Source organism: Anabrus simplex, chromosome 5, assembly GCF_040414725.1.
Source record: "Anabrus simplex isolate iqAnaSimp1 chromosome 5, ASM4041472v1, whole genome shotgun sequence".
Lineage (NCBI taxonomy): Eukaryota > Metazoa > Arthropoda > Insecta > Orthoptera > Tettigoniidae > Anabrus > Anabrus simplex.
This window is the reverse complement of record NC_090269.1, coordinates 266119633-266133496: the sequence shown is the minus strand read 5'-3', so window position 1 is coordinate 266133496 and position 13864 is coordinate 266119633. Positions and strand designations below refer to the sequence as shown.

General features: G+C 38.8%; 1 protein-coding gene across 2 annotated transcripts in view; it reads left to right on the top strand.

Moving 5' to 3' along the window:
* The window catches only part of BicD (protein bicaudal D), a 182938-nt gene that overhangs the window by 134752 nt on the left and 34322 nt on the right, over window positions 1-13864 (top strand). For both annotated transcript variants that reach the window (XM_067147379.2, XM_067147380.2), the window contains exon 11: window positions 1883-2140. In XM_067147379.2, the coding sequence (XP_067003480.1) occupies window positions 1883-2140 (258 nt within the window). The remainder of the gene's footprint in view (window positions 1-1882; window positions 2141-13864) is intronic.

The window sequence follows — 13864 nt, the reverse complement described above, 5'->3', positions numbered from 1 at the left end:
GGACAACACAAGATGTTTTTAGAGAAAACAACAAGGTCATCGCAGCTGCAGATTTTTGGAAATGCTGACCGAACACGGAAATGAATGAATGATCTCCATCTTTTTCTTGCCTTTTCCCATTTTACGTGGGGCCAGTGCCTTGTATGGATGTAGCCCATTTTTATGACCACATGCTTTTCCTAACACCAACCCTATGTGGAGGGATACATTCACTATTGCGTGTGTCTATGGTCTCTTGTAATGTAATGTGTTGTGTGTAAATGAAGATGTGTATCAAGATGAACACATACACTTAGCACCTGAGCTAGGGGAATTAACTACACAAAGTTAAAATCCCCGACCCACCCGAGAATTGAACCCGGGACCCTCTGAACCAAAAGCCAGTGTGCTGACCATTTAGCCATTGAGCAGAACATAAAGTGGTTTAATAAACTAAACTGTAATTTTTAATGCATCAGAAAGTAAATATCATAAGCTCACCTACTCTTAATAGTGATGACATCACTAATAATGGTAATGAGTGTGGCCAAGAATTCCAGAAAATTTACTTTGTTACACTAACAGTTCTGCTCAAAAATAAAATAACCGACAAGGCCACTGCCACACTGGGATGGAAGGCATATTAAATATGTATGTATGTATGTAATGTATGTATGTATGTATGTATGTATGTATGTATGTATGAGTTCTCAGCCTGAGGCAGACTGGAATGTCAACATAAGTCATAAGTAGCCTAGGTGTCACTGAAGAGGTATACTGGGGAAATGAGGAGTCATATAGTTTCCTGTTGCTTTCATCACCGGGCCAGAAGGTGCTGTTATGTAATGGCTTTACTTGTACAGCTCACACCCCAATCACTTTCATATCTTCAAAGCCATGGATGAGACTGAGGCAGACAGAAAAAATATTGATCTAGCCCTTAGCAGGAGAGACAGTACAATCTCACCAGAGATGGATCCGGGCAGATAGAGCATTTAGAATTATGATATACAAATTGCCTAAATATTTTGGATTAAGTACTACATACAATAAGGAAAACTGTTCCAATCAAGACATTTATTCAAGAAGCTTATTGAAAAGATTCAAAACATTTCAACACCATATTCTGACCATTATTTGATAATATCAAATGTTGAAATATATTATATTCCAAGTTTTACCCAAATATATTTATACAGTACATGCAAAAGTAAGTAAGTAAATAAATAAATAAATGAATGAATGAAGGAACAAACAAATGAAGGAGTAAATAAATAAATGACAAGCCCACTGCCACACTGGAGCTGAACGCTGGTAATTTCATGATTGATAAGGCTTGAAGATCTTGAATAATAAACGTTTAAATGCCATTTGTGTAAAATCACTAGAGTGTGTAGGAATCACTTTTAATATCTCAAACTGCAAGATATCAATATGTTCATTGTTTCTATGCAAAGATATTGGGGAAATATGTAGGAATTTGCAAGAAATGATTGTGAATTACATGAGAATTGTGGAAAAATGTTAGAATGACTAATAATACTCATGATATGTCATGACTAAAATGTTGCAAATTGTGCATAGATAAAAATCACTAATATTACATCTACCTTACAATTTTTAAGAATTCATGAAAAGCCCATTTACAGAAATAAGGGGTCCCTACTGCAAAGTTTTGGAGTGTTGCAATCACCTAGAAAGCTTCTTTTATGTTGGTGTAATATTCATAATTCCTTCATATTTAAGCAGTAGACTGTTGAATGTTCATTACGTACATATTTTTTGTGTTCCTGTCTATTACGTGTTGATGTTTATGCCAACTTCTGGCATCTGGTGGTTTGACAGCCTTTCATATGTCTTTATTGTTTGTGGTCTGTAACTTTTGTTATTTTTTTGTTTTCAGTTTCTACCAATGATTCAAAGGAGGCTGAATTGAGTGATTTGCAAGAACAAGTGATCAAATTAAAATCTCTATTATCAGCTAAGCGAGAACAAATTGCAACTCTACGAACTGTATTGAAATCTAACAAGAATACTGCTGAGGTTGCTCTCAATAACTTAAAATCGAAATATGAAAATGAAAAGGCTATTGTGAGTGAAACTATGATGAAGCTGAGGAATGAACTTCGGCTTCTTAAGGAAGATGCTGCCACATTTTCAAGTAAGTACAGTGTAAAGGAAAATAAATCATCAAAGCTCTCACACAAGTATAAACATAAGCTTAATCACATCCTAGTGTGGGCAGAGAAAGAAACAGGAATAAAAGACAAGGACAAACATAAACACACAAAGATTAGGACAAACTTCACTGCTTCACACACACATGCCTTCTCAGTCCTCAGTATACTCATTTTTTCTTTCGCAGCTTCATTGGGGGACAGGCATCCACACTGCTTCAAAGGACCATTTGTGATAATTTTTCTTTCTTGATGTAGAAAGTATGGGATGGGGTGAAAGCTGGATAATTACTAGAAGAAAGAGAGGAAAGAAGAAAATAATTTAAGTAAAAGAAATGGAAGAAACAAATGTACGAATTATCAAAGATACAAAACTAAGAAAAAGAAACACAAGTGACAAATAATTGTTTAAAAGAATTAGCATATAGCTACTATTATTTAATCACAGATTACGAAAGTTCATTATTTTCAAATGGAATAACTACACTCGCTGGAAAAACAGTGGAACAGTACTTACTGTGTTTCAGACAAAATTAATGTCCATTTGAAACCGTGTATAAATTAAATGTTATGACATTACAACAATATGGCAATGTATCATGAGTTAGTTAGCCCATTTGAGAAATTTCAGCACAATAATTGATGAATATTATTGATCATTACAATCACAACACCAATATTGCCATTTCCTGCTTTTGGACAAGAATGACCACAAACAGCTATATTAAGGTTTATTGCTGTGATTTCTCGTGCTGCATATTTTTATGGACGTTACGACTTTTCTACAACAGTTAGTCTCGCTTCTAAGTCAGGTCATAATGACTCTTTCACCTGAAAATGCAGCAAGGGTCATGATTATGTTGGAGGATGGGTGCAATGTACGCTATGTAGCAGATGTTATAGGCATGTCTTGTTCTAACATGTACAGGACTGTTAAAAGGTACAGAGAGCACAATATCTACACCAGGAGATCCAGTTCTGGTCGTAGTAGAAGCACTACCGAGCGCGATGATGACTTTCTTGTAATGCAGGTTATTTCTGTTCATAAACTTGACCATAATAGGTATTTTATTTGATCCTGTATTGATTTATCTAAATCTATTAAAGAAATACAGTAGTTTCTTTGATAGATGCAAGTTTTTCGTGATCGACACACAACAGCTGTGGAGGCCAGAAATTGTTTTCAGCACGTACAGGGAATGAACATCAGTGAAAGGACAGTAAGGAGGTGGTTATATGAAGTGGATTTAAAGTCTATAAGGTTACTCGGAATGAGGAGATAAAGCTTAAGTTAGTAATGAAGTCAGTGGATGAAGCTGTACGTATAAACCCGCTTCAGTGCTGAGGTCATGTGAGGTGAGTGGAGGAGGATAGGTTACCTAGGAGAATAATGGATTCTGTTATGGAGGGTAAGAGAAGTAGAGGGAGACCAAGGCGACGATGGTTAGACTCAGTTTTTGACAGTTTAAAGATAAGAGAGGTATAGAAATAAATGAGGCCTCAGCCCTAGTTGCAAATAGAGGATTGTGGCGATGTTTAGTAAATTCACAGAGGCTTGCAGACTGAACGCTAAAGGCATAACTGTCTATAATGATGATATGTATGTATCGTAGCACTACGAAGTGGTATCCTTGTTCTTCTTTGACAATTTATGTTGTGGGAGATGGGGTCCTACATGCAAGCTTTTTTTATTCCTTGTCCTGAAAAGCCAGGGGGATCTAGCATGCAAGGGGTTCTAATGCACAGGTAAATAAGGTTAGTCATAGAAGACAAGTTAGTGAGAATTAGCTGGTGTCCAAATTATTCATTCAACAAACATTCATACATTCAAGATTATATTTTTACAGTTTGCTTTACATTGCACCGACACTGATAGGTCTTATAGCAACGATGGGATAGGAAAGGCCTAGAAGTGGGAAAGAAGCGTCCATGTCATTAATTGAGGTACAGCTTCAGCATTCGCCTGGTGTGAAAATGATCAACCATGGAAAACCTTCAGGGCTGCCGACAGTGGGGTTTGAACCCACTATCTCCCAGATACAAGCTCACAGCTGCACACCCATAACCACACGGCCAACTCTCCCAGTTCAAGATTGTAAATGGGGAATGAAAGTTTAGGTATTTGCATGTATTCGTATTTTTGTCCGTTTCTTCTGGACCCTTGTGGTCATCCAGAATGCTGGGCAGATGTATTTTTATTTTTATATTTTTAGAAATATATATTTGAATTTTGAATAGTTGTTAACATACCAGTGAATATAGCTAATTATAACAGATTTCTTTGAAATGTCTCCATGTACAGAGCCTGAACTTTTGTATGTATATTCCACAAAATACTTTCAAACTGTTTATATGCTAAGAAAATACCAAAATATTTTTGCATATATGGTATGTACTATACAGCATTCCTCTCTTTCACATATAATGTCATATGCTGAAAATACTCTGTTGACTGTTTGGAATATTGTGAGATTTTGCCAGATGAACTCTTAATGTGTCTACTAGGATTCTTTTGTATGCCACAAGAATGACTTGGTGTGCTATAGATTTTCCTGTCTTCCTATATTCAAAAGTCCACCAATCTTAGTTGCAAGTAAACCTCTACTCTGATAGCTGCCATAACTGTAGAAAATTTCTGATTAATTATGTTGTGATACGGATGGCATTTGATAGAGGATATGGTGGAAAAGTGTTATAGAATAAAAGTTTGCAATCTATATCATCTGATCTCAAAGTTGAAAATTTAACCTGTTGAAGTCCCAATAAATGGCAACATTGTTGATTGTGAAATCAGATTTAATTTCTCTGCCAGTAGTTTGAGTGCACCCGTCACAAAAAGAATATGCATAAAATACTAACTAAAGAAGAAAATACCGGGCGAGTTGGCCGTGCGCGTAGAGGCGCGCGGCTGTGAGCTTGCATCCAGGAGATAGTAGGTTCGAATCCCACTATCGGCAGCCCTGAAAATGGTTTTCCGTGGTTTCCCATTTTCACACCAGGCAAATGCTGGGGCTGTACCTTAATTAAGGCCACGACCGCTTCCTTCCAACTCCTAGGCCTTTCCTATCCCATCGTCGCCATAAGACCTATCTGTGTCGGTGCGACGTAAAGCCCCTAGCAAAAAAAAAAAAAAAAAAGGAAGATAATTTATTGAAATTTTCCATTCATGTTATTGAAAGTTATGACTTACCCATACTCTATTCCTAGAATTACTGCTGGTAGTGGTATACCTCAAAACATTCTGGTAGGTAAAGAGTAACACTACACTTCTTGCACTGCCATGCACTTTACTTCTTTTGCCTCTGCTCTGGCAAATACATTTTTTGGTGGGATCATTTCTTTTCTTCTCAGTTGGTGGAACATGCATGGGAAATAAGCCCATACTTTTGACTGCAATCTCAGTGGAGTGTATCCAGGGGAAGGACATCTTCAGACTGAGTACCCTGGCAAGTTTGCTGTCTCAAGTAACAGCTCTCTAAGGTTTATTGTAAAATCAGTACAGCCTGACTTCTTCCCCACCATCTTGTGATACACAATACCCACCTTGAAAATATACAAGTCATGAAGGTAATTATATAATTTTCCTCTTCCCCCTTAGCCGTGCATCGCATGATGGGAAATAGAGTTGTCATCTGATCCTGCAAATCCATGCCCTTCCCCCCCAAATAACTTTCTGGTATTGAATGACATATTTTGGTTTACGAATCTCTTCTTTAGGAACCTGGCCTCTCTCCCTTTTGAGCTTTCCTGTTCCAGTTATTTCAGTTGATTTCTGCTTAGTGGAGAGAAAATGAACATCCTTGTTGTCGTTCCTCCCACTTCACACCCAGAATCTTATTAACTGACCATATTTCAAACTCTCCACACTTCAGTTTCTTCTTTGCAATATTAGTGGGCATATTGCTCCTGTTGGTTAGCACCACACATTTGTGCTTCCATGAATATTACGATCTGTCATATTATCACCTGCTGAACTCAAGTTGGTGGTTTAATTCCAGTTCATTCAAGTGGTTTTTGAAGGTGCTCAAATACATCAGCCTCATGTTGGTAGATTTACTAGTACAGTAAAGAACTCCTGCGGAGCAAATGTCCGGCACCTCAGCATCTCCAAAAACAGTAAAAGCAGTTAGTGGAGTCAATAACATTATTATTAATGTAAATTTTGGAAAAAGAGCTTTATAGAGATCTGGATTCACACATTTTGTTGCATCGTGACCATTTGGACCTTTACATTAATTGATCAATCAATCAATCAATCAATCAATCAATCAATCAATCAATCAATCAATCAATCAATCAATCGCTACTGGTCTGCATTTAGGACAGTTGCCCAGGTGGCAGATTCCCTATCTTTTGTTTTCCTAGCCTTTACTTAAATGATTTCAAAGAAACTGGAAATTTATTGAACATCTCTCTTGGTAAGTTATTCCAATCCCTAACTCCCTGTCCTATAAACAAATATTTACCCTAATTTGTCCTCTTGAATTCCAACTTCATCTTCATATTGTGATCTTTCCTACGTTTAAAGAAACCACTCAAACTTATTTGTCTACTGTCATTCCACGCCATCTTTCCACTGACAGCTTGGAACATACCAGTTTTGATACAAATTCTTATAATTTTGTTAAATACCACCTATTCAATACAGGAAAAATGTAATAAAAAACATATTTATTAAGTTGTTGATATGATACATGTTTCGCTCCTTTTTCGTGAGCATCATCAGCCAATTATCATTTACTTAAGGTTATATAAGATCATGAATCTATTCTATTGGATTAAATTTTGCTAGTAAACCTGATTGACAAATCTCATAATATTTTACAAGTCATATAACAATAAAATTATGTCTTTAAGTTAAAACATATTTGTTTAAAATCTATCTAAGTAACATTTTATTGACGAAACTCATCTGATGAATGTCCGGCTCCATGGTTAAATGTTTAGTATGCTGGCCTTTGGTCACAGGGGTCCCAGGTTCGATTCCCGGCAGGGTCGGGAAATTTAACCTTAATTGGTTAATTTTGCTGGCACGGGGGCTGGGTGTCTGTGTCATCTTCATGATCATTTCATCCTCATTACGACGCGCAGGTCGCCTACGGGTGTCGAATCGAAAGACTTGCACCTGGCGAGCCGAACTTGTCCTCGGATACTAAAAGCTATACGCCATTTCATTTCATCTGGTGAACATCCTTTAAAATTATTTTAAAAAACCTTTTGAGATCTGGCTAATTGTGTTGAATCTGATAAAAATAAATTCTATAAACATTTTAATCCGACAAAAGTTAATGGCTTATTGACGCAAACAAACTCAACTCCTCCCCTTACTTCTCCTAGGCAGTCCCCTCCACAATCTACTGCAGCTATCAATGCACCACCTACCTTCACTTCCCGTCCCACTCCCCACCAAAACGTAAACTCATCCACACTCACTCATATAATACAAGGAGTGCAAACAGAACAGAACAACAAGTTGTTCTCAAGAGGCTAGGAGTAACACTAGACAATTACGCAGCAGAAAGAAAAGTAGGTGACAATTCTTTCGATAAGAAGTTTATACAGAATTATAATCAAAACCATAAACATATATTTTTTTATCTTTCATTACAGATATACCAACAAGCCCAATTTGGAACGTACAAGAACCATTCAAATTCTACACCAACAAGTTTGTCCATGAACAATATTCTCGTATTGACAACATAAAATTAATGCCAATCCATTTTGAACAAATGTTACTCCAGCAACGTCGAGAAAAAGTTAAATGTTCATAACATAGGCAATTATCAACTGTAGAAAATTGTGAATATAGTTAACGAAGTTTCAGCGACAATCATACAAGTCAAGCAACATTGAATCAATACAATTAGCCAGATCTCAAAAGGTTTTTTAAAATAATTTTAAAGGATGTTCACCAGATGAGTTTCGTCAATAAAATGTTAGATAGATTTTAGACAAACATGTTTTAACTTAAAGACATAATTTTATTGTTTTATGACTTGTAAAATATTATAAGATTTGTCAATCAGGTTTACAAGCATAATTTAATCCAATAGAATAGATTCATGATCTTATATCTACAGCATTTAGGAAAAACCAGGTAAGTATAAAGTAATTTTTTACAGGAAAGCTATTTAAAGTTCACTGCTAGCCCTAAAATCAGCACACTGAAGCACAGAAATAAAATTTATAAAATATGGTTATCTTGATGCCTTCTTTCAATGGGATACTGTGAAAATAAATATATGTATACCATCGGGGCACAAAGTGACTTACACCGTTTTCCTGACTAATGACTGGCAAAAAAGAAAACTTACTCTGTTTTTAACCTTCACTTTTAAGACTACCACAAAGTAATTTATTCAAACAATTTTATTTAAAAATGTGAAAAAAAAAGGATATTTACAACAAAAATAATGGAAACATCCAAGTCATTGTATTTCTGAAAGTTCCTTTCATGCATCAGCATCAACTTCTTCGAGATTGGATCACTTGTAGGAATGGCAGCAACTGACAGATTCTTATAAAAATCATGAAATGTGCTGTCAGTCAGAGAAAGGAAGTCCAGAAGATTTTTCTTCTTCTCTCTCCTTATTGGTACTGGGCCTGCATGGATCAGTGGTAGAGCAGTTGGCTAAGATATTCTTCCTTGTGTTCGAAGAGACAGTTCTCGGAAATGTATGTCCTCATTGAAGGTGTCTTTGAAAAAAATGTACTTACTGATTTCTTAACATACTTCAGACAATGTATTGAGTGCCTTAGAAATTTATTTCCCTCAGTATCAATCGTCTTCATGTGAAATGGGCCCGTTGTCTTCAGGAGGGTTGAGAAATCCAGAAAATTTCTTCGTTCCATAACGAACACATCAAAGGGATTTTGTGCCTGCATGACCTCACTAACTGGTACCAGTCATTCGGGTGGTTGATCTTCATCCCAGTTTTCTTCTTTTCCTTCTCAGTTATTGCATGATCTGCATCGCATGTCATGTGGGTATGTCCACTTACCAGCAATTTGTGTTGTATTTCTTGTATGCCATGAACCTACAGGTAGACCTCGTTATACGCGATATTTATGTTCTGCGGAATTGCTGTCATACCGAATTCGCGTAAATCGAGAGTCATTTCATATGTAAAATATAGGGTTAGGTTTCCCTTTACTCATATATCAAGTTTAAAATAGCAGAGATTCTTAGTATTTTACAAAAAATGAGCATTATCATGTTCCTGAAATGCATTTTAATGCAAAATTGATACACTTAAAAATTTAACACAAACACACGATAATAAATTAAACTCTGCATTCAAACTCTTCGTTTAGCATGAATACACTGAGCGACACGAAAAACGCAACACCCAATAAATGATGTGTAATTATCTATTTGATCGAAGTGAAGCACTTCAACCGTTGTTTTTAGACAGGGTATGCTATTGGCGTTGCTTTGCGAGTAAACAATGAAGTGTTGATTGTTTATTGCACTAGCCTCAATTGTTTTTTCCCGCGCAACCTGGAAAACACATCGCTGGATGTGAGCCAATAATGTTTTCCCGCTCTTGTAGCGCTTATTGTTGTACCTTTAATTGTTCCCCTTTCAATCACACATGTTTGTGGAATCTTTCTGTGATTCTCTAAATCAGCTTTCTGGAGTAAACATGCCGTTAAGCCCTGAACAAGCTGCGAAAGCTGTTGCTTTGGTGGAAGATGGTCGCAGCATGCATTACGTTGCAGAAGTGTTGAGTACTACACCTTCTACAATTTCCAGAACCGTACGAAGATATAGGGAAACTGGAGGCTTTGCAAGGAGACCAGGATCAGGCCCGAAAAGAGCAACTTCAAATTCTCCGCAACCGTCACACCACCGCTATTGAAGCACGAAATTGACTCCACTAAGTTCGAGGGATCAATGTTAGTGAGAGAACCGTTCGAAGAAGACTGGAAGAAGCCAATCTTCAGTCCAGAAGACCTGCTACAGGACCGCAACTCACCAGAGAGCATCGCACAGCTCGACTGCGTTTCGCAAGGGAACATCTTGGCTGGACATTACAACAATGGGATCAAGTGTTGTTCACCGACGAGTCGCGATTTGGCATCCGATCACCTGACGGAAGAGAAAGGGTCTGGAGAAGGCCAGGGGAAAGGTATTCCCCTTGCACCTTCTCATCCAGGACGCCTTTTCACGGTAGTTCTGTGATGGTGTGGGCAGGAATCAATTCAGCTGCAAGGATGGATTTAGTCTTCGTGGAGCATGGGAGCCTTACCGCACAACAGTATGTCGAGGAAATCCTTCTGGAGCATGTTGTGCCTTTCGCTCCGTTTATTGGTGATGGTTTTACACTAATGCACGACAGTGCGCGCCCACATGTTGCGAGAATTGTGCAACAGTTCTTGGATGAAACAGAGATTCATGTTATGGTTTGGCCTGTTCGAAGCCCCGATTTGAATCCCATTGAGCATGTTCGGGATCAGCTGGGGAGAAGAGTCCGTCAGCGCTATCCAGAGACCCTACAGGATCTACGGAATGCCCTTCTGGAAGAATGGGAGATGATTCCTCAACAGAACATTACCGCACTAATCAGGAGCATGCCTGAAAGGTTGAATGCCGTCATTGCTGCAAGAGGTGGCAATACACGCTTTTGAAGATTCGAACAGAGGTCCCAGAGATAATCTCCGAGGTCTGTGAAGTGAAAGTGTGAAGTGTGTAACATTAAAACAGAGTGGATTTACCTTTATGAGCTTACTCAAAATTTCCTTGAAATGTGTATCTGTCGCTTAATTTGTTCAATTTGTTTATAATCGTCTTTTTTTTCATTGTTAGACTGTTAGATAGGACCGTTCCACAATATTCCATCATAAGATGGTGGATTAGTGTCATGAAAGTGTCATAAATTTAGAATAAATTTCAGTTTTTGAAAGAAATCGAAGTGTTGCGTTTTTCGTGCCGCTGAGTGTAGCTTGAATAGCAGCTCCAGAGAGAGGTATGTGTTGTTGGTTGTGATGCTCAATCCACTGGCTTAGCATTTTTCCATTCTTTCCATCGCTTTCCAGCGAGATTTGGTCACTCTAGTCGCATTTATGTTGGCAGAAGATTGAGTAGTTTTTCGAATGGATTTCGCATTGTCACGAATAGTTCTTGCAGTGAATTCACTAAGTTTCAAAGCACGCCGAATGTCTACAATACGCTCACCTTTCTCATAGTGATCCAAAACTTCTAACTTTGTTTCTAACGAATACGACTTTCGTACACACTTCTTTCTTTTTACCCAGCATTTTAAATACGAAACCTGTCAAGTGCAACTTCACAGCTCTACTGATCGGTATTGACGATTCACGTCTCGACAAACAGAAGATGTGCGTAGAGTTGCGCTTGCACCGTTTAACCTGGCGCACAATGTATTGTACGTTACAGAGTTCGAAACGCATGTTTGTACCCACCTTAGGGCATTACAGTTTCCACATACTGTTAACAGATGCCAGCACTAGATTTAAAACGAAAATCGCAGATATGCGAAATCGCCGATAACGAATCCGCGTATAACGGGGTTTACCTGTACTACGCTGGCGTAGCAGGGGGAGAGGTGATGATCCCACGTGGCGCGTCCCAGGTGGCGGATAGGGGGGTCCTAACCGGCTTGCCGGCGGACTTGAGGGAAATACAATACTTCTCGCGGACCAAACACACTACCCCCTGTGGGTGGGGGACGCACATGTAGAACACACCCACGGTATCGCCTGCCTGTCGTAAGAGGCGACTAAAAGGGGCCCAAGGGGCTGTCAGCTTGGATTGGCGACCACGGGGCCCTTAGCTGAGTCTTGGCATTGCTTCCATTTACTTGAGACAGGCTCCTCACTTTCGTCCATCCTATCCGACATCCCTTGGTCAACTCTTGTTCTTTTCCGATCCCGACGGTATTAGAGCATTCGAGGCCTAGGGAGTCTTTCATTTTCACGCCCTTCGTGGCCCTTGTCTTTCCTCGTCCGTTACTTCATTTTTCGAAGTGACGGATCCCTTCTTTCTTCTTTTTTCTCTCTCTTTACCCCCTTTGGGTGGGGGACACAGACGAATAATACACCCAGGGTATCCCCCTGCCTGTTGTGAGAGGCGACTAAAAGGGGCAACCAAGGGATGATTGAATTAGAACCATGAAACTACTTTTGATTTCTACCATCATGCGGGGAACACCGTGGGTTGCCTGTACTTGCAAGCAGTACCACTAAATTAAGTATGAAATAGGTTTGTGATTAGTAGCAGTAAAGAGGCTGGCCTGGGGGTTTCCAGTACCCGTGCATCGTACCCATGTGAGCAACAGTGTGGGTGTGGGTGTAGCCTGTGAGTTGTACCGCTATATGAGCGGCACCGTGGGTCTGTGTTGCCTGTGATTAGTACCCACTATGTGAGGAACACCACGGGATAGTGCAAGTCCCTGTGGTTAGTATACCTAGGTGAGGAAACTTATCGGTTTGTGTCGGCTATGAGTGGCGCCATTGTGTGAGAAACACCATAGGTCTGCGTTCCCTGTACGATGTGCAATACTTGTGAGTAGTACCATCATGTGTGGAACACCGTGAGTCTTCGCTACTTTTGATTAGTACCCCAACATGACAAATACCGTGGTTCTACTTTACTCGCGACATGTACCATTTTGTGGCGCCTTAGACTTGGATTTTGCACCCCTTTAGACATCAAGCATCATTGTGCTTTATAAGTGGTCCCTTGGTCAATAATACTATTATTTACGATCTTTTTTTTTGAGTCTGATCCACTTTTTTTGTTTGTTTTTTTTTCTGTTTTTTGTTGGGTTCCATGTCCATCCATTCATTTTTCATGACATTTTTTATTTTATTTTGGTCAGTGGATGAATTTGAACTTTTTGTTATCTCATTTCGTACCATTAGGGGCCGATGACCTCGATGTTAGGCCCCTTTAAACAACAAGCATCATTGTCATTTCTTGTATGCGGTCATTAGTCTGCATAACATATGCGAACATTGCAGCTACAATGCAGTTTCTATTTTGCTCACCACAACAGTCTGAATAAAATACTACAGATTGAATATTGTCAGGCAGTTGGGAAATGAACTGATATACGCAGGAAGCAATTTGATTTCCACCTCCGCCAGAAAAATTTTCATCCCACATGAAACACGTTGCTTCGTTTGTCTTCAAGTCATGTACGGTCAGGTTAAATGTCTATAATTGCCGTTTGTAGAATGATACTGAAGTATTCAGAAAGGGCATGGGAAGACATTATAAGCTGCCTCTGCAGCCCTGTGGTGGGCATCACGTTCTTTGATAGACTCTTGTTTGGCGTCCCCAGACAGTGTGTTCATTTTCTGTTAGTTAAATCACACTTGTGACATGTGTCTTGTTTAGGTTTCTTAAAAGTCAGATCCAACTCATAGAAGCATTTAGTATAGATACTCGAGGACACTGGCTTATCTGTATACTGTTTATACAAATAGTACATCTCACAAATGCTCAAGTCCGGGCATAGACATTTTTTTTGTTGTCCTCTGTCGACAATAATGACTTGGAAAAGACATAATGTGAATTTTAGGAAAAGACATAATGTGAATTTTAATAATTTCCAGTTCACTGTCTGATCTTTTATTTCGGGGTGCTGCCTTTCCTCTTCTATCTCCAGGTACTACTCCCGTCGATGAGGTCCTTTTTTTTCTTTGTGACCCGTTGTATGAAACCTGTAGTCTCTCCT